This window comes from Triturus cristatus, chromosome 8, assembly GCF_964204655.1.
Source record: "Triturus cristatus chromosome 8, aTriCri1.1, whole genome shotgun sequence".
Classification (NCBI taxonomy): domain Eukaryota; kingdom Metazoa; phylum Chordata; class Amphibia; order Caudata; family Salamandridae; genus Triturus; species Triturus cristatus.
In genome coordinates, this window is record NC_140591.1 from 380223744 (window position 1) to 380243361 (window position 19618).

General features: G+C 48.3%; 1 protein-coding gene across 9 annotated transcripts in view; it reads left to right on the forward strand.

Annotated features, from left to right (window-relative positions):
• Positions 1–19618, forward strand: part of LOC146802160 (uncharacterized) — a 535895-nt gene that overhangs the window by 181948 nt on the left and 334329 nt on the right. For 7 of the 9 annotated variants that reach the window (XR_014967708.1, XR_014967706.1, XR_014967707.1 and 4 more), the window contains one exon: positions 3539–3580. Coding sequence is in view for 2 of the 9 variants with exons in the window: in XM_085621737.1 (XP_085477863.1) it covers positions 3539–3580 (42 nt within the window). In the remaining 7 variants the exon portion in view is untranslated. Of the gene's footprint in view, positions 1–3538; positions 3623–19618 lie in introns of all 9 variants that reach the window. The other 2 variants (XR_014967704.1, XR_014967703.1) reach the window with 1 other exon arrangement.

Genomic DNA, 19618 nt, shown 5'->3' on the forward strand with positions numbered 1-19618 from the left:
TTGGCCCCCAAGGACCCTCAGCAGCGATGGGGACTTCACCCCTCAACCAAGAGGCGCATTTGCAGAGTGGTGCAGAAAAAGGGCAGGGCCTTCGGCGAGTTGCAGGTTCCTATTTTTGTTTTAATCTAGGAAAGGGGGCTGTGTAGCCCCTATTTCCCTTGGCACTTTTGGGCATGGCCCCCCTCCTGAGGCCGATATATTCCCCAGGGACCTCATTCCGCTTGACTGGGCCTTTCTATTCTTTTTTTATTATAAACAAAGGGGAGAAGGGCGGCCCTCCTCCCCGAGCCAATTTTAGCCCAGTGGATCCCATCCTCCGGGACCAGGCCACTTTAAAAAAAAAAAAATTAAAAAGGGAGGGGAGTCAAGTGGTCCCTCTCCCGGGCCACTTTCGGCCTCAGGGACCCCATCCACTGGGGCATGGCCAAATTGTTGTGGACTACAGAGTAAGAACCAAGGCCCTTGCGGTCCTTGCCGGCTCCCTGCCTCCTGACTACAAGATGTCTGCCAACACTTCCTGGTTGGAACTGTTGGCAGCCAATCAAATCGCAGGCTCGAGATCAGGAGGGTTTGCGGATACTCCGCTGGGATAATTGCATATCTGAGAAATGTTTACATTTCTCAGGAAGAACTGAACAAATTTACACCATTTAACAAAAAGAGTGCCTTCTGAACCAAGAGCTACTGTTTTGCTAAATTTGGTTTAATTCCCTTCAGCAGTTCGGGTTGTAGCCGTGTCTAAAGTTTCCTATGGAAATTGTCGTGCAGTTCCTATAACACCTATACAGGATCTGCACGTTTAGAAAATATATACTGCGGGCTTGGTGTCCAGACTGATTCCAGACACCCCCACCGAGTATGTTGGCCTGTATACCAGCTAGCTCATAGTGCCACTAGAAACTCCTCTCACTAAGGAGAGATTAGTTCTTGGCAACTCTCGAAAATGACAGCCCTGATACCTCAGAACCATGGAAACAGTGCAATACGTTTCGCTCAGTCACTTGTACTCACTTAGGGCCATATGTAGGTAAATTACATTTACCGATTCTTAAATACTGAATTTTACCGATTCGGTATTTATGAATCGGTAAATGTAATGTAGGTAAATTATTACCGATTCGGTAAATATCGGTATTTAAGAATCGGTATTTAACGAATCGGTAATGGCAACTGGCTTCCCATTCATTCCTATGGGCCTGGAGGCCCATAGGAATGAATGGGAAGCCAGTTGCCATTACCGATTCGGTAAATACCGAATCGGTAATAGGGGAGGCATTATCATGGGTGGCAGGGTGTCACATTGACACCCTGTTGCACCCCTGATTCGTGCATGTGTGCACATGTGGCGCACATGTGCCACATTGCACATTTCAAATAGCACAATAATGCGTATTTACAGGTATTCGTCATTTACCATCAACTTTTAGTTGGTGGTAAATAACGAATCCACACACCGACGAGACACTCCCCCTACATATCATTTCAGGATTCGGTATTTACCGAATCGGTAATTTTACCGATTCAGTAAAATAACGAATCCTGAAATATGCCCCCTACATAGCAAAAGCCTAAATACCGGTCGGTAACGGGATATTTACCGAAAATCGGCCGTTACCGACCGGTATTTGGCTTCCTACATATGGCCCTTAGTCTCAGAGAGATACACAGAATAAACGGTATGGACGTTTTTCAATAAGTTTATTTATTGAATTGTCGTTATTTTACTGTAAAATAGATGTGCTGAAACAACCAGTAGACAGTAACAGATATAAATGATTAGAAGCACTAGGAAAGTAAAAGGAAGGTAGATTTCTATCATTTTGCTATAATCATGAATACAGGCAAGTATATAAAATACATGACAATAAAATGCATACTCCTACGATGCTACCCTCACTAGATGTACCTGAGTGTACCTAGCATGTATGTAGGTGTCAAGCCAAGAATCCCTCTAGGATAAAGTCAACCCCATTACCTGAATTGAGAGACTGTGAGACCCTGTCTTGGTCTCAAGTTGGACAGCCCGCTTTAGACCACTGCAAGCTGGAGTATCTGCATGCAGGTGCCTCAAAATCTTGTGTCAGGGTGTTGGCAGGGAAATCCCGATCTCCTCTCTCTGTCTCAGCAAGATGTGATCTTTATATACCCAAAGGTCTCCCCAGGGGTTCTAACTTGCTGTGCCACTTGTCAGACTTAGGATGACGTCGGGAAATAACTTTATACATAGTTATTATACATGAGATGGTAGTCCTGCTGTGTTTCCAAGAATCCTCATGCATAAAGTATGAGGCTTTTACCAGGGAAAATCCCTCGTACTGTTTGCAGTGCTGTATCTAGGTTAAAGGTCAGTCCCCAAGAACCGTTATGTGTGTAATTTAGGGGAGAGTATAGGTGAAAGGGTATGATGTTACCTGAGCCTATATTGGGATACCTGTATGGAATATAACAAAATTAACATGGAGTAAACACATTTGGGAGCCCCCCTTTTTCTTGTCCCCCGTTTGACAAATCACCCTGAAACTTTCAACACAGCAGCTTAAATGACTGGTCCATTAGTTTTCAACATTTTGCTGAGATTTGTCAAAAGGCTCCAAAGAAATTGACAAAACATAAAATGTTTTTTTAATAGAAATAAGGTCCTAACTATAACTACCTACTTGAGAAATTCTCCAGTTATGATACACAACACACACCATACCTTCTGCCATTTGCCAAAATGTTGTCTTCATACCTCTTTTCTTTGTTTCTATATCAATAGCAAATCCGTGTATTGAAAATGGCGGGCATTGTGAGGTCTGGCATGGATTGTATGGTCATTGCCATGGTGAATTTCAGTGATTTTATGGAGTTGAGCGAGAACGGCACACACACACACACATCCTCAGATGTTGAAGCACTCTGTCTTCATTTACAGGGCTTGCTTGACCGAAATAAAATGAACCAGAATAGAGACACAACTTGCAAGTTTAAACGCTTGTTGAGATACTGATAGGCCAGCCAACTCTGTGTCTCTGTGTCAGCCATCCTTATAGGTTTAGTACAGTTGATTTACTTGGCTCAGGGCAGTTAGCCCTCCTTCGAAGTTGCTGATTGTATTGCTGTCTTACCTGACAGTAAGAGATAGAATTCTAAACTTCCAGTTTGTCCAACCTGACATTTTCATTGAGGCCTTCAGAGCATTTTTTTCATTATTTCGTATTTCATGCTGGCACTCTAAGTGACCACTGGTGTTTGAAAATGCAAGGAGTTCCACAGTAAGAAATCCATGAACAACACACTGAAGAAATATAACTCTGAATTGCTGACACAGTCAATTGCATTTCCAGTACTGTAGAATTGTAGCTCTTCTGTAGAAATAACACATATCAAGCGTTCTGCTCCGTAATCTTTTTAGTGTTGTGAAAGTTTTTGTAATACTAGCATGGTAAGGACATAATCACAGACTATCCTTAGAACAGGCTTTTCTAAATCCAACCTGTAGCACTGAATCTGCAGTTAAGAAAACCAGACTGATAACCCATCTTATTTTTCATTGCAGATATCACATTTATAACATCTGGAATTTTGGAAGCTGGCGGAGGTAGGACTTTCTTCAGAAGACGTTGAAGAGAGAATTATTAAAGTAATATTGGATCATTTTATTAATTTTCTTTCATTTTTCAGTTTTTTAATGCAAGTTCCAGATGTATGTTGCAGTCAAGCCATGTTTAATGTGGTATTATTTGAAGTTAAGTAGCAGTTTAGTTCACACTTGGGGACAAAGATCACGTGACTAATAGGTCACAGTCTTGCAGAAAGTAATATAATGCAAAATAAATAGGAATGTGGCATAAAACTGACAATCAATGAGACTACATTAATCAGGTCAATGACCAAAGCACTTGTTACGAAAGTTCTTATTTGCAGATTGGGCACCTGGTATACATGATGCTTTTAAGAAACTTGTGACAGTTTGTAAAGTTTTAGATGTCTGGGTCGGTCCTTGATGGCCTTCCTTGGTATCCAAACTTAAGGACAACCCCCTCTGCTTGACACTGTGCCCGTACAACAATATCTATGTGTTATTGATTGAGACTTACACCTACAGATTTCTCACCTTTTGAAAATTCCCCAGGCATCAGACTGGATCAAGCAACTTTCAAACAGTACTTTTGTGTGCCAGTAGGTTGCACCCTGCGTCGTCACACTGATGCCGTTCTGCTCTGGAAATGACATGTGGGGCCCATAGAGGCACCGTTCCCATGCACTGACGTCAGTTCCTTTCTTTCTGGTCCACCAGACGGAGATACCGAGCTACATTCTTTGTAGGGACAGACTCCGCTAATGACTACAATGGGGGTGATGAAATTGGCCAACCCTACCAGGTCTCAGCCTCATCTCAGGCCCGTGTCCTACCACTGAAGAGAGTGCCTTCTTTGCCATAGTTATGCGGAGGGCGGCCAAAGTACCCAACGTCCAGCTGTCCACCTTATCGCTCAAATCTAGTGTCTTGACAGAAGTCTTCCAGCCAGGACAGACCAATATCAAGCCTCTGTTGTCTTTCAATGAAACACCAAGGTGAGTTCAAGAAGCTTTAATTACAGTGCCACATGCACATATAAAAAATACAATAACGGTAACACAAAATATATATTAAAAAATAATTAAAATAACATATCAACAACAACGAATTACTGACATAAAAAAAACACCTACGGAGCAACATACAAATTCATCACAAAACCGCTGTTAAAATCATAAAGCAACGGGGCATTGCTTAAAGTTATAGCTTTTCAATCAATGCATTAAACACCATCTAGTAAACCTTATGTAAAAAGTGCAAAAAAGGTGAAATGCAGTAAATTCTGCTTAGATACAATCACTTGGACATGTACAAATATCAGCAGATGAAATTGGGCCAAAGGAACACATGAGACTTTGTACATTCCATTGAAACATGCTCCCAGTGTCTGTTGGTGTACCGGCCAATAGCACCACGTCCGTGGCATACAGCAACTCAGGAACTGGAGTTCCTTTGATGTTTGTGACATCAGCGCATCATTCCAATAAATTAGAATCAATGTTATTAATATCCAGAATAAAAAATATGTGGGTCAAAAAACATTCTTGAGTTTCCTGCTGTATTCAAATTTTGCATTTGCAGTTAGTGTGCTGGCGGGGCAAGATGGCATCTGAGTGAGACCACGACTCTATCTTCTCCCCCTGCCGGACCACCAGTCTGTTAGCTCGACAGCAAGAAAAGTATTTGGGGCAGATTCTGCACTAGCGCTAGGTCTCTGGAGGCCGAGTTCTGCAATCGGATTTGAGGTTGGAAGACTGGAGCTGGCTGTGCTCACTGTTGCTGGTTCAGCCCAGCTCGATATGGCTTTCATCTACGCCGCTGAAATTACAAGGAAGCCCGGCATGAGAAATGACTGGGTGAGGTGAGAAAAGTGGCAAACAATGGTCTGTGCCCCCAACTGCCTCTGCTTCTGCATTGATGACCATCCAGCCCCTCCCTCGGTGCGAGACTATTGTGGAAAGCAAGATCGAAGGGAACAAAGGGGACTACCGACCCGGTAAGGACAAAACATATTTAATCAAAAAAGCACTGCAAAAAAACTCCTGGGATGCAGGGGGATCTCACCCCCAAATTGTTAACTTCTTTTTACCTACTGGAGCTGGTGGCATGAGTGTTGATGGCCATAAGGTGTGAACAGAAGCTTAGCCTGTATTGAATATTGGCTGTGCTGCTAAGGGGCAAACTATATTGTGGGCAGATATGCCCCAGGAAGGTAATAGAGATACAGGGGATGTTCAAGAAGGCTTCTCTTGTACTTGGTTGTAGCAAAATTAAGTGACTGTTCTAGAGGTGCCATCAAAAGGAGATGGGACGGGTCCTATGCCAGGACCCACATTAGCTGGTACAGGCTGAAAGGCAACACTCAAGGACGTCAATTCTCAGGTAGATAATGCCTCTAAGGATACCTTAGAGGCATTAGGCATTAGGATAAATAGGCAGGTATGTCCCCTGACGCTCTTGAGAAGTTCTTTTACCTTACAGATGATTTAGACATCTCAGATGCTAGCATCTCTGTGTCAAGTGGAGAAAGGGCTGCAAAGTGGAGCAGTAGTACTGGGCAAGAAGATTCGACTTGTCCATATCGGCAGAGAAAATCAATTTCCAAAAGGGGGAAGAAGAAAAGGAAGGAAAAGACCCCACAGGAAGCGCCTGACAGAGGCAGTACGGAGTACTTAAGGTGGGACTATTCTGCCACACGATGAATGTTTCCTGAGGAAGAAAAAAATAAAAAAGAGCTGGCTGAGGAAGACTTAATTGCTGCCCGAGCTCACCAGAGGCAGCGAGAGTTGGGTATTCTTCATTTGCAACGATATGTCAATCTATAAAACACTTCCAGGAGGAAGTCGAGAACATTAATCAACGTGCCCATCTTGCCGTCAAAAAGCTGCAGGGTGCAGTTAGAAAAATAGTTAAACCATGTACAGATATTGCTGAGAGAATAGTCATTGTAGAAAACTGGAAAGAAATCCTTGAAACGGAAGTGGTCGCCCTAAAAGTCTCAGGGTGCAACACAGGAGGGGGTGCTGAATAATGTGATGTGGAAGCTGGACGACCAGGAAAATTGGCAATGCCGTGATAACTTATGATTTTTGGGGGCACCTGAATGGGTAGAGGGAAATGATTTTAGAAAATATATGGTGTCCGAATATGTATCTTTACTACGCATGCGATAGATCGCATGCCATTATTACACGGTTATTTGAAAGAGACACGTTAGTGATAGATTCCTTACCTTAGAATTACCCCCAGGCGTCAGACTGGATCCGAAAAGTTTTCGTCAGCTGTACCCCTGCGCACCGGAAGGTGGCGTCGTGCAGCTCCGCGTACGTCGTAGGCGTCATGATCGCCGAGATGAGGTCGCAGCAGCTACTTAGATGCCGCCCCCGCGCACTGACATGAGTTCTTTCTTTTTCCGCTCCAACAAGCGCACATCCGGAGAGAGCGATACGCCCAGTCAATTTTTGACTGAGTTTTTTTTGGGACTTTTTGTCTCTGTTCTTTTGAGTCTTTGACTCCTGGAGTATAGGGATGCCCGGTTTCAAGTCTTGCGAGGCTTGTCCCCGTACAATGTTGGTGACAGACCCGCACCACGAGTGTCTCTACTGCCTGGGATGTTACCACGACCATGCGTCGTGCCCCGACTGCCGGGCCATGGCTCCGAAAACTTTGCGAGAGCAGTCCCAAAAGTTGCTTGAGGCCCGGGAGTCGGCTCCACGCCGTTGAAGTTCCCGGTCCCGTGGGAGGTCAAGCCGCCACCATCGTTCGACAAAGTCTTCACACTCAGGGTCAGGTTAGGCGAAGCACAAGAAGTCAAAGAAGCGACGTTGCTCTTCGCCTAGCCTGTCGCATGACACGGCTGAGGGTTCGGGTGGTGCCATCCCTGCAGCCCCAGTGGAGCCTATACAGTTGCCGATGGCCTACCCGCCCTTCCCGGGTCCGCCGGCCCAGCTGCAGGAATTCCTGTCAGCCATGGCCCGCCTCTTTGGCCCGTCGGGCCCTGCCGGCACGCCTTTGGACCCCGCAGGTCTGACTGGGGGTCCTTGCCCTTCTTCGTCTCCGGCCCCAAGGTCGTCGACGGCTCCGGCCTCGGCACCACGAGACCCCCATTGATCCATGCATGGATCCCAGCCGATGTCGGTTGGCCTCATACTATCTCTACCGACATTGAAGTCTACAGCACCACTGCCAGTGTCGGCCAGCTCCCCTGCCGATGCCGTCCCCGGCTTCCACCCCGACATGGAGACGGTGCCGGACCGGTGCCGAACAACGCCGATCCCGAAGCCGATGGGGAATTTCTATCCCTTTCTCCATCTTCCTCCTTCTTTTCCGCCTGCCCAGCAGGTTACGGAGGATGGGGAGGACTGGGAGGGGTCTAAAAACCCTCTCCCAGCTCAGTGCGAGTTAGACCCGAACTGGGCAGAGAATTTGGAGGACGCAGGTGGACTGGATTTTTCTCCAGAACCTGGCACACTGTCTCCTTCAACCGTGGCTACGGAGGAGGGTGGTACTTATTCAGTGGTGTTGCGTAGGTCAGCTGAGGTTCTCCACCTCGAGCTCCCTACAGTGGCCGTCAGGACTAACCTCCTGACAGAAGTGCTTCGCCTGGAGGCTTCCTCTGCGGAGCCCCAGCTGCCCTTCAATAACGCACTCAGACGTTCTTTTGGGCACCTGGTCCAGGCCCAACACAGGGGCTCCTGTGGATAGGAACGTGGCCCGACCCGCCATTGCCCGGGCAACCCCATTTTCCTCTCCCAACATCCTACCCCTGAGAGCTTGGTTGTCCAAGCCTCTGCGTCCCCGAGCGCATTCCCTTCTGCACCTCCGGACAGGGAATCCAAGAAACTGGAGCAGTTTGGGAAGAAGATTTTCTCTTCCACCAGTTCAGGGATGCGGTCTGTGAACACCGCATGCCTCTTGGGCCGATATTCCTACTCTGTGTGGGATATGGTGGCGCAAGTGCTGCCTCAGTGTCCGGAGGAGGCCCGGAATGTGCTTTCCCAAGCTATTGCTGAGGGGAGAGACGCAGCCAAGTTCACGATTTGTTGTGGCCTTGACACCGCCGACTCGCTGGGCAGAGCAATTTCCACAACAGTGGCGCTACGCCGTCACGCCTGGTTGAAGACAGCTGGCTTTTCTGGGGATGTCCAGAATACTCTGATGGACATACCTTTTGATGGCACTCGCCTTTTTGGCAACAAGGCAGACAGTGCGTTAGATCGTTTTAAGGACTCGTGGGCTACAGCCAACTCCTTGGGCCTTTCGGGCACTCGCACTCCTTCGGCTTCTGCTTTTCGCTCCTTTTGTGGCCAAGGAAGGGGCGCCCAAACACGTTTGTTTCAAAGCCACAGGCCTGCGCAGCAACAGTCTCAGCGCAGCCGCGGACGTGGGACACAGGGCCAGCGGGCGGGTCAGTCCACCACCTCCACTGCCACCACTGTCTCCAAACCTTCCTAGTCTGGTGTTTCAGGCCCACCATACACCAGTGGGTGGCAGGATTCGCCATCACCTCCCCCACTGGCGCACCATCACTTCGGACAGGTGGGTTTTACAGATAGTCCGAAGGGGCTACTCTCTCCCCTTCGAGACTACCCCTCCAACCATGCCACCTCAGTATCACCGCATGTCGGGGGATCACTTGGCACTTCTCCAGCAGGCAGTTGCGGCCCTCTTGGCCAAGGGGGCCATCGAGCGTGTTCCGAAGCAAGAAGTAGGTCGTGGTTGTTACTCCCACTACTTCTTCGTTCCAAAGAAGGACAAGGGCCTGCATCTTTACTTCGACCTTCGGAACATTAATTGCTTCCTCCGGAAGGAGAAGTTCAAGATGCTTACACTTGCTCACGTCTTGTCTGCCCTAGACCCGAAAGACTGGTTGGTAGCGTTGGACTTGCAGGACGCTTCTTTTCATATCCTATGGTTCACGGTAGGCCACAAGCACTTTCAGTTTACCGTCCTCCCTTTTGGCCTTACCAGCGCCCCTGTGTTCATGAAAGTGATGGCGGTGGTCCCAGCTTATCTGCGCAGATCAGGAGTTTCTGTCTTCCCCTATCTCGACGACTGGCTGTTGATGGCGGGCTCGCCCCAGGCAGTCGTCTCCCACCTCCAGACTACGGCCGACCTCCTGCATTTGCTGGGGTTCTCCATCAATGTGCAGAAATCACACCTGATTTCCTCTCAGAAGCTCCTCTTTATCGGGGCGGTTCTGGACACGGCGCAGTTTCGGGTTTATTCTCCCGAACAGCGAGTCCGGGACATTCGGGCTATGATTCCGATCTGTCGGCCATTGTCCTGGGTTTTGGTCAGGATGACCTTGAGGCTGCTGGGCCTCATGGCCTCCTGCATCCTGCTGACCAATCATGCCAGATGGCATATGCGGGCTCTGCAGTGGGACCTGAAGTTCCAGTGGGCGCAGCATCAAGGGGACCTGTCCGAGTACATCCAGATCTCGGAGGGCACTGCACAACAGTTGCAGTGGTGGCTCACGAACCAGCATTGGGTCAGCGGCAGATCACTCTCCCTTCCCCAACCAGGGCACACTGTGGTGATGGATGCATCCCTCCTGGGATGGGGCGGCCACATGGGAGAGGCGGAGATCAGAGGCCTCTGGTCTCCGGAGGAGTCCAGGCTCCATATCAACCTTCTTGAGCTCCGGGCGATCCTGCTTGCACTGAAGGCATTCCTTCCCTCTGTCAAGGGGAGAGCAGTGCAGGTGTTTACAGACAACACCACCACCATGTGGTACTGCAACAAGCAAGGCGGGGTGGGGTCATGGACCCTATGTCAGGAGGCTCTGCGTCTCTGGACATGGCTGGAATGTCAAGGCATTTCCTTGGTGGTTCAACACTTGGCAGGTTCTTTGAACGCCAGGGCAGACGAACTCAGCCGCAGGTGCATGATGGTGTGAGAAGTTGGCCTGGTATATGCTGTCCACTAATTATAGTGGGCACCCAAACAACCCCTTATTGATGATAGGTTAAAAACAACCTTTATTGAAAGCTATCCTAGTGGTAGCTATGGAGAGCAGCCTTCAGGCTAAGTCTTGAAGGAATGTAAAGCAGCTTGTTTTACCAGTCTATAATCTCTTGAATGGCTAAATGAAAGACAACCACACCGGGTATATATATAAAATATATGGATTTATTTCTAAACACATCCTCCTAGTCTCTCTATGAGGCTAGAGTTCAAAACACAGAAGTTACACTTCAAATATAACAGTAAAATAGCACAAATATATGTCAGGCCCTAAGGGTGAGCCAACCATATACTAAAATGGTGGTATAAGAACCACAACTTAACTAGACACAAGGCCTAGAACCTGTAGAATCGCTGGGACCCCAAGGAACCACCCAAGGTAGTGACACAGGGGACCCACTGGGGCCGTGTGCAGAGTGAGAACAAAGCCGCGAGCTCCCGTTAGCTTCTATGGGGAAAGTCGCGGTTAGATTTTTAAAGTTAGGAACACTTAGAAATGAATCAGGACCAAACCCTTTGGGACTTAGGAAGTTCTAGGGCCAACACCCATGGGAGCACCAGAGTACTCGTGTTACCTCACCCAGGGAAGCCGGGTGCATAGGTGTCAAAAGGTGTCGGGTCGCAGCATCGATTTCAATGGTAGCTGGGAAAGAAGTGCTGCTGCTGGGAAGATGCAAAGTATCCGAAGAGATCCAAGCCTGGATCGAAGATTAGAAGAACCTGAAAGCAGAGCAACAGAGTCAGGGTCACTAGCCAGTGACCAGGAGGACGATAGACGGATGCCCACCGATGTCGGATGATTTCAGGTGAAGAAGGTGAAGCTTGACTCTTTAGCCACAAGGACCAGGAGGCTTCGAGGACAACCAGGAGCTGGATTTGAGCTGTCCCACAAAGGATGTCAAGTGCTGCAGTGTCGGTGCCCGGATTTGACACAACAAGCCTTGGCAACAGCATCCCACGCAGAAAGGAGAAAGATGCTTCGGTGCAGACCAGCAAGGTCTGAGGGACTCACCATTTGGTGGGGGGTCGGGGTATGTCTGGAGCAACCAGGGAAGCCCAAGGAAATTCAAAGTTACCCCCTCAGGAACACACCAGTCGACGGACCAGGGATCGTGAAGGGACCTCGAGAAGAAACACAAAATGGCTGCCAACGGGTCACTTGGGGTGACTAGGCCGTCAATCTTCGGTGGATTCTCTGCTCGAGGTGGGGGCTACAAGTAAGCCCAAGCACGACTTCAAGAGACGTTGAGAAGTCAATGCACTTGTAAAAGTGCACAGTGACCAGGAGTTCCGGTTCCACGCTACTCACGAGGGCTGCGGATCTCAGCTTTGCTGGGGATTTGGGTCAGCCTCTGAGATGTCTGGAAATCCTCTTCCTGGGCTTCAAATACTTCGGAGTCTGGCGGGAGCTGTGGAGATGCAGACCGGCAAATGCTTCGTTGGTGCCTGGCAAGCAGGGGAGTCACTCCTTGACCCCAAGGGAGATTACTTCAGTCCTCTATTCTTTAGTAGAGCATCGAAGTTCCAGGATTCAGCTTCCGAGATTCGTCCAAGGATATCTAAAGTTCTGGTTACAGAGGCTCCTTACTTATTCCTAAGGAAGGGGTTGGACTAGCTCTAGGGACCCACCTATGGGAGGGTGTGGAAAGAGGGGTGGCTACACCCATTTCCCTTGTCCAGTTTTGCACCAGAGCAGGGGCTGGAAGCCCCTGAACCGGTTTGAGCTGGACTATGCACAGGGACACCAAAGTTGCCCACAGTGCAGGACTTCAAAGCACTCTGAGAGTGCTCCCACCCAGCCCCAATACATATAAGCCTGTCTTGGAGGTGGTTACACCTCCCTGTGACAGGAAACCTATTGTCCAGGCCTCCCCTGATGGAGTTTCGGTCAGCAGCAGGAGGCCAGACCCATGTCTGTGGCAGCAGCATCCATTTTGTGATGCCAGGGCTCTATTAGATTGCGACCGGTTATACCAGTACTGCCATGTCTCTCCCTCTAGAAGGGTGGGATCATATCCTCACATCAAGAACTGATGTGGAAGTATGATTCCAAGGTGTTTGACACCAAACACGACATGTTTCCGTGAAGCCAGTCCAAAGTTAGCATTAACTGTGTAAGATATAATGCACTTAAGAGTATATGGTCAAGTTGCACCACTGACAACCCCGAAGAAGAGATTTGCTGAGGGGCTCAGCTCATGCCTGGGCACCCTCTCACATATAACCAAGCACACTGCCTTCATGATTGATAAGGCCTGCCATAGGGGTGACTGATAGGTTACTATGTGCAGTGATAGGTGAGGTATAGTGAACCTATACCTCAGTAAGGGGTGCATGCACCACCATACCCAGGCTGCAGTAGCAGACCTGTGGTGTCTTTTTGAAGGGCTTTCCAGGGTTGGCAAAATATATGCTTCAGCCCCTTGTAGGCCTCTGGGGTACCTATGCCCTGGATACATAGTATACCATATACTAGGGAGTACATGCAATCAATTTAGAGAGGAAGCAGCTAGGCTGGGGCCCTGAATAGCAGGGTCCCAGCCAGACTAAAGTCGAAAAACAGTGAAATACCAGCAAAAAGTGGGGGTAAACATGTGAAGCAGATGCTGCTCTCCTACAGATGGATCGCGAATGGCGTCTTCACTCAGAGGTGGCACAAGATCTCATTCAACAGTGGGGAGAGCCTTGGTTAGGTCTATTCGCCACCAAAGAAAACGCGCAATGTCAGCAGTTCTACGCGTTGGAATTTCCAAGGCGACACTCGCTCGGCGACGCTTTTCGTCACAAGTGGAGTTGCGGTCTATTGTTTACCTTTCTGCCTTTACCACTTCTGCCCAGAGTGCTGAAGAAGATCAGGCGCGAACGGGACCAAGCCATTCTTGTGGCCCCGGACTGGGCTTGAAGAGTTTGGTATCCCGAGCTACTCAGTATTAGCGTGGATCCCCCGATCCGACTGCCTTTTCGGAAGGATCTTCTGTCGCAGCAGCAGGGGACGTTCCTCCACCCGAACCTGTCCAGCCTCCACCTCCATGCGTGGAGATAGAACGGCGACAGTTGATTACCTTTGACTTGCCTCCTGAAGTCTGTGATATCATTCTGGCAGCCAGGCATCCCTCCACTAAATCGGTATACGCCTGCATGTGGAACAAATTTGTGTCATGGTGCACAGCAAAGGCTGTGGATCCTCTTTGTGCCCCTCTTTCAGAAGTCCTTTTGTTCCTTCTTTCTTTGGCCCGACAGGGCTCTGCTCTGGGCACTATTAAGGGCTATCTTTCTGCAATTTCGCCCTTTCTCAGGCTCCCTGATCAGCTCTCTCTTTTCAAGTCCACTGTCGTAAGTAGATTTCTCGAAAGGCATTACTCACCTTTTCCCTCCTATTCCGTTTGTGATGCCACAATGGGACTTGAATCTGGTTTTTACTTATTTGATGTGCGCTCCTTTTGAGCCGCTTCACAACTGTCCTCTTAGTTTGCTGACTTTGAAGACTGCTTTCCTGGTTGCTATCATCTCCTCTAGGCAAGTGAGTGAGCTACTGGCTCTTCGCTGTACACCTTCTTTTCTGCCTGATCATCCGGACAAGGTTGTGCTCCGCACTTGTCCTTCCTTCTTGCTAAAGGTTGTTACTCCCTTCCACATTGGACAAACCATCACCTTGCCCTCTTTCTTTCCGCCTCCGCACCCTTCCAGGAAGGAAGAGAGGCTCCACCGTCTGGACCCAAAAAGTGTGCTCTCATTTTACCTGAATCGCACACAACAGTTCCGGGTGGATGACCAGCTCTTTGTTGGCTATATAGGCGCCAATTAAGGCTGGGCTGTACACAAGAGGAATATTTCCCACTGGATTGTCTTGTGTATAAAAGCCTGTTATTCTCTGGCTAAAAAGGAACCTCCGGTGGGGTTGCGCACCCATTCTACCAGGGTGACAGCAGCTACTACTGCGTTGGGACGTGGTGTCTCCTTGCACGACATCTGTCAGGCAGCCGCATGGGCCCCGCTGCACACTTTTACTAAAGATACAATGGACAGGAGTAAGCCCGTTTTTCCAGCAGAGACCGGGCAATAGTTTTTAACAAACAACAACGTCTCAGCTGGAGGTCATTTAAAACATAACAAGTACATAGCAAGTGATGTAAATCACGTAAGGAAGGGGAGGAAAAGGAAGGGAGACCACAAGGAAATGAGAAAAGGGGGTTTTAAATTGTAGGTAGTTATTACAGCACTACAGTACAATAAAGGTACAAATGACCAAAAACACTCAAGTGAGCACTGGGCGTGTTAGTGAAAGTGAACGGCGCAGTGACACAAGGGTGAAAGGCAGCATGAACGGCGAAAAAGTAATAAAATAACAATGTGGTCAAAGAAATTATTTATTTACAGTCTAGTTTTTTCAAGGAACAAATTCCAAAAATGCCAAAATTCTTTGCTGGGAGTGGTCGACGGCGTTTCAGCCTGATTGATTTCAGGCCATCATCAGGACAATGGTCATAATTTAAATGAGTGCTGGGCGTAGTAAGGGTACATTCAAAGAGTCCAATCAAAGTTGAAAAACGCGAGCACAGATCAGCGCGTTGTGTGTGTCAGGGATCACCATCAAATTTGCGCTGCAACCGGGAGCAATTGAAGGAGTCCAGGCACCGGGTATGGGAATCAGATCTTGATAGTTAAACAATGCAGATTGGTCCATGGGTGACTGGATCGGTAGATATGAATGAATCCGGGTACGACGAAAGGTCGAAAGGTCGGGCGAGTAAAGCGTCCGTGCCGTGTACTAAGCACTATTGCCTTGACAGCCAAGTCCGGTGAGATGGCTTCTTTGACCGTTCTGTTTTCCGTGACTTTCTGGTGTTATCTTGGTTCACAGACCCTCCACCGGGGTTGGTATTGCTGGGGTATCTAGTCTAAGGTAAGGAATCTATCACCAACGTATCTGTTTCAGATGCACAAGTTACTTACCTTCAGTAACGATATTTCTGTAAGAGACATTAGTTAGTGATAGATTCCTTACCACCCCACCCATCCTCCCCGTTCTGCGAACTGATTTCTAGGGTTAAAGTCATCCCTTTCAGGGCCCTAGTTTCAATGCACCTGTGGTCAGTATCTAGCATGGCTCTGAAAGCCGTGTACAGAACTGACGTCAGCGTGCGAGGGCGGCATCTAAGTAGCTGCCGTGACATCATCCCAGCGATCAGGATGCCTACGACTGACTCAAAGCAGCACAATGCCACCTTCCGACGCGCAGGCTCCAGTCTGACGCCTGGGGGTAATTCTAAGTTATGGAATCAATCACTAACTAATTTCTGTTACAGATTTATCGTTACCGAAGGTAAGTAACTTGTGCATTACAACAACCGCGTTGTTACATCGCGAAGAATTACATTGCAAGTCATTACAACGACTTGCTGTAGGGGGCATTCTGGACTTAGGAATAGTATTATTTACTATTCCTACTCCAGTTTGTGCAACAGCAGGGAAGGTGTATGATTGTAAATCCGACACCTTGTGCCCCCTATCGCAAGACGTAACAACTTGCGATGTAATGGTTCACGATGTTACAACTAGGGGTGGACGTCATATTCCGTTCCGCTCGCAGAATTTGCAATATTTTGACATTTTCGCGTTCCGCGGAGAGCGTGAAAATGGCAACATTTCCGTGATTTGCAGCGTAGCGGAGATTCTTTTCATGTTCGCGCTTTGAAAATGCGTTCTCGCGTGCGCGATCGCCTTACCGGGATCCTCGCGTTCGCCAACGAGTTTTCTGATCCTTTCGCGCGCTCCACGAGATGTTGATAGCCGGTTGCGCTATCCCGCGAGAGTTTGCAATCACGTCATTCGCCTCGCCATCAGACACCGCGAGAGTCTGAGATCGCGAACACGTCATTTTGCACCGCAAGAGAGAGCATGAGGACGCGAACTCGTAATTTTGGACGTGCCATCGAAATCCGGCGGAACTGTGGTGAAACTCGCGATCGCGAACACGCCAAATTTTCAATCTGGAGAAGAATATTATCTCTAGCAGCATAAATGATGATTGAATGAAAAAAACTCCTCAGATTGACATTTGGCTGCCCTTTTTTGTGCAAGGAGTCCTTTTAAAAAAAAAAACGTTTGGGGGAGAGGGAGGAAGTGCCACAGAGTCTCCAACTTCCTGTTCCTGTCCAGCAGGCTCCTCCCAGTGCTTTGTCCCTCTCCTGTTCATTCTGCCTTTGGATTTTGAGCTGGAAGGATCACTCTTTGTGTTTTCTGCACAGAGGCGCAACTAGAGCCAAATTTCGGGAGGGGCTAAGATGAAATTTCGGGGGGGGGGGGGCTGAATCTTTTAAGCCATAGGCAAAGTGGAACTGCAGGGGGTCTTAGAAGGGGTGAAACAACAGCAAGGTCTCATTAACATGCAAATGGTCTTTTAAAGACCTGTGAAGTGCTCGGGTGCGGCTGTGTGTGCGCCGGGAAGCTGTCTCATCCAGGGCTGCCACACTCGACGGGGGGGGGCTGAAGCCCTGTGAGTCCAATGGGTGTTGTGCTCCTGCTGCTGCATCATTATCATTGGATTTGAGGACTTTTGAATTTGATATTTTACAAGTAAGTTGGTGTTGTGTCTGTTTGATTAGGGGCATTGCAGTTGCTGCAGCTACAATATAACATTCTTTTTTTTTTATTGTTGTGGGTAGCCAGTAGACCCAGAGCTAGTCATGGGTGGGTGCATGTTGAAGCAACGGTTCCTTTGGTGTTCGTTGAATGTATTTCAAACATCATTTAGGGCATGGATGGCATTGGATTGAGTTGGAAAATGGGTATTTCTGTTTGTGGGTGTGTGTTAAAGAAATGCCTTTGTTTGTGTCTGGTGTGTTGGTGTGCACCCTGCAGACCTTGTTTTGCCCTGTGGATTTTCATTTTTGCATTTTATTGCATTAAAAAGGCAAAGCAGTGTGGTTTAGCATGCATCCTTTGCCTGGCTTCTTTTATAGGCATTTTGTCAGTTCATTGTATCCCAGGCCTCCTGCTTGTTGCTTGTGATTTGTGAGTGTCCATGTGGCAGGTGGCCTTTTCTGGTGGGAGTTATTAGTGTGCTGCTTTTGCCATATAGGCCTGCATGGTTTTCCTATTGGCTTATTGCTTCCTTCCATCCCCTTTGCGAGCAGCAGCTCCCTTCCATTACATTTGTATTTTGGTTGTTGTCCTTATTTTTCCGATCCTTACTGAGAGTGTAGTGTGTACACTGTACACGGTAAGTAGTATACCATAGCCCTTGTTGCCAAAGTCTCACAAATGGCTACACTATATCTTTTATTTGTTTGTTTGTACTAGTAGTAATTCAACCACAACAACAAATGCAACATTTCACTGATGTTCTTCTCCTGGCTTATTTGCTTTTAGGTGCACAAAAAGACAGAGGAGGAGGTATCAACATCATCCGTTGTACTGCCAGACAGAAGTCCTGCTGCGCACCACATCACGTCCATGTGTGACCACAGATATCTCTGCAACTTGTGCACCTGCGTCCTGCCTGACATCTGAAGAAGGTGGTCCCAAAGAAAGGTACCAGGTCCTCCAGTACCAAGAAAGTTTCCGGTGAGAAGAAGGAAGAGAAAAAGGAAGTGGCACTAACCAGGACTGGTGTGCCGGCCAATGTGTTTTTTGGGGCCAAAAAGATTACGCCTTCAGTAGCGTTGTCCGGGAACCAAGCTGGGAGCAGCACCTCCGAACCAGCGGGCCAACCCCACCAACCCAGGCCCAAGCCCATGAGTGTCGCAGAGGTAGCCAGTCTACTAACGAGCAGCGATGTTGAAATGTCATTATCGCAAAGTAGTACGCAATCAACGCAGGCGGAAACTCAGCAGATAAGCGTGCAGCAAGAACAGCAGCAGCCACAACAACAGCCCACAATAGTAGTTGTTCTTCCTGAAGTAGGGGGATTTCAGGAAATCGAGCTTCCTGCAGACAAAGTGGAGCAAACCACTGTTTCAGAAGATCCATTATCTTCCAGACCCCCAGCAAGGAAAAGGAGGGTTAGTCCATCATCTTCTTCTTCAAGTCCCCCTTCTGATGATCGAGATGCCACTTGGAAGCCACCAGCTCAGTCTGAGAGTGATTCACGCCACAAGACAAGGCTAGTGAAAAGGAAGGTTCCAGAAAGCCTTAGAGTTATGGAGGTAGATATACAATAGGGGGATGATGACGATGACAAGCCAGTCATCACGGAGATCACTCCCGGCCCAAAGGAGATGGAGACCAACATTATTACCCTATCCAAAATGGCTGCAAGGGATGTAGCACGGATACCACCAACACAGGTAACACCACCACGACCTCCAGCTTCCATATTTGCAAAGGCCCGGCTGGGACCTACATCCAGCTCAACCCCCACCTCAGTAGGTAGTGGTAGAAGTCACAGTGTAGCTGCACATAGTCACATTCCAAGCACACCCTCCAGTTCATCTGGTATTGAAAGTGGCACATCCAGCAACGCCAGAAAGTTCTCCTCCCCAGTTTGGGACTTCTTTTCAGTTAGCAGTAAGGAGGAGAACATTGTGATATGCTCAGTTTGTCGACATGCTGTTAGGCGGGGTAAGGTTGGTACAAACTATGGTACCGGAGGCCAAACAAGTCATCTCAAAATACACCACACTATCGTGTGGGAGGCTCACCTACTTCGCTTAGAACAAAGTAAAACTCAACCCATTGTTGTTGGGCATGAAGAATCGGGGGACGATATTATCGCGGTGGAAGGTGAACAAGAGGGAGACATTTCTAGCCCTGTCCCCAGTAGTGTAGGGGTACCGCCCACATCCTCAGCAACATCTCAGTGGCACCGCAGTAAGAGTCAGAGTCAGGCTGAGACACCAAGGCGACCGAGTAGTACTGCAATGAAACAAAGTGCGCCAATGAGCCTAACTTGGTTAAAGAAAACAACTGCACCACAAAGAAAAATAATCCAGCCTACCATTGAGAGCATGCTTAGGTTGGAGGGGCAGTACCAACGCAACCACCCAACGGCACGGTTGTACAATGCGAAGCTGACTAAAATGTTAGCGCTGGACCTTCTCCCTTTTTCATTTGTGGAAGGGGTGGGTTTCCTTGAATTTGTGTCAG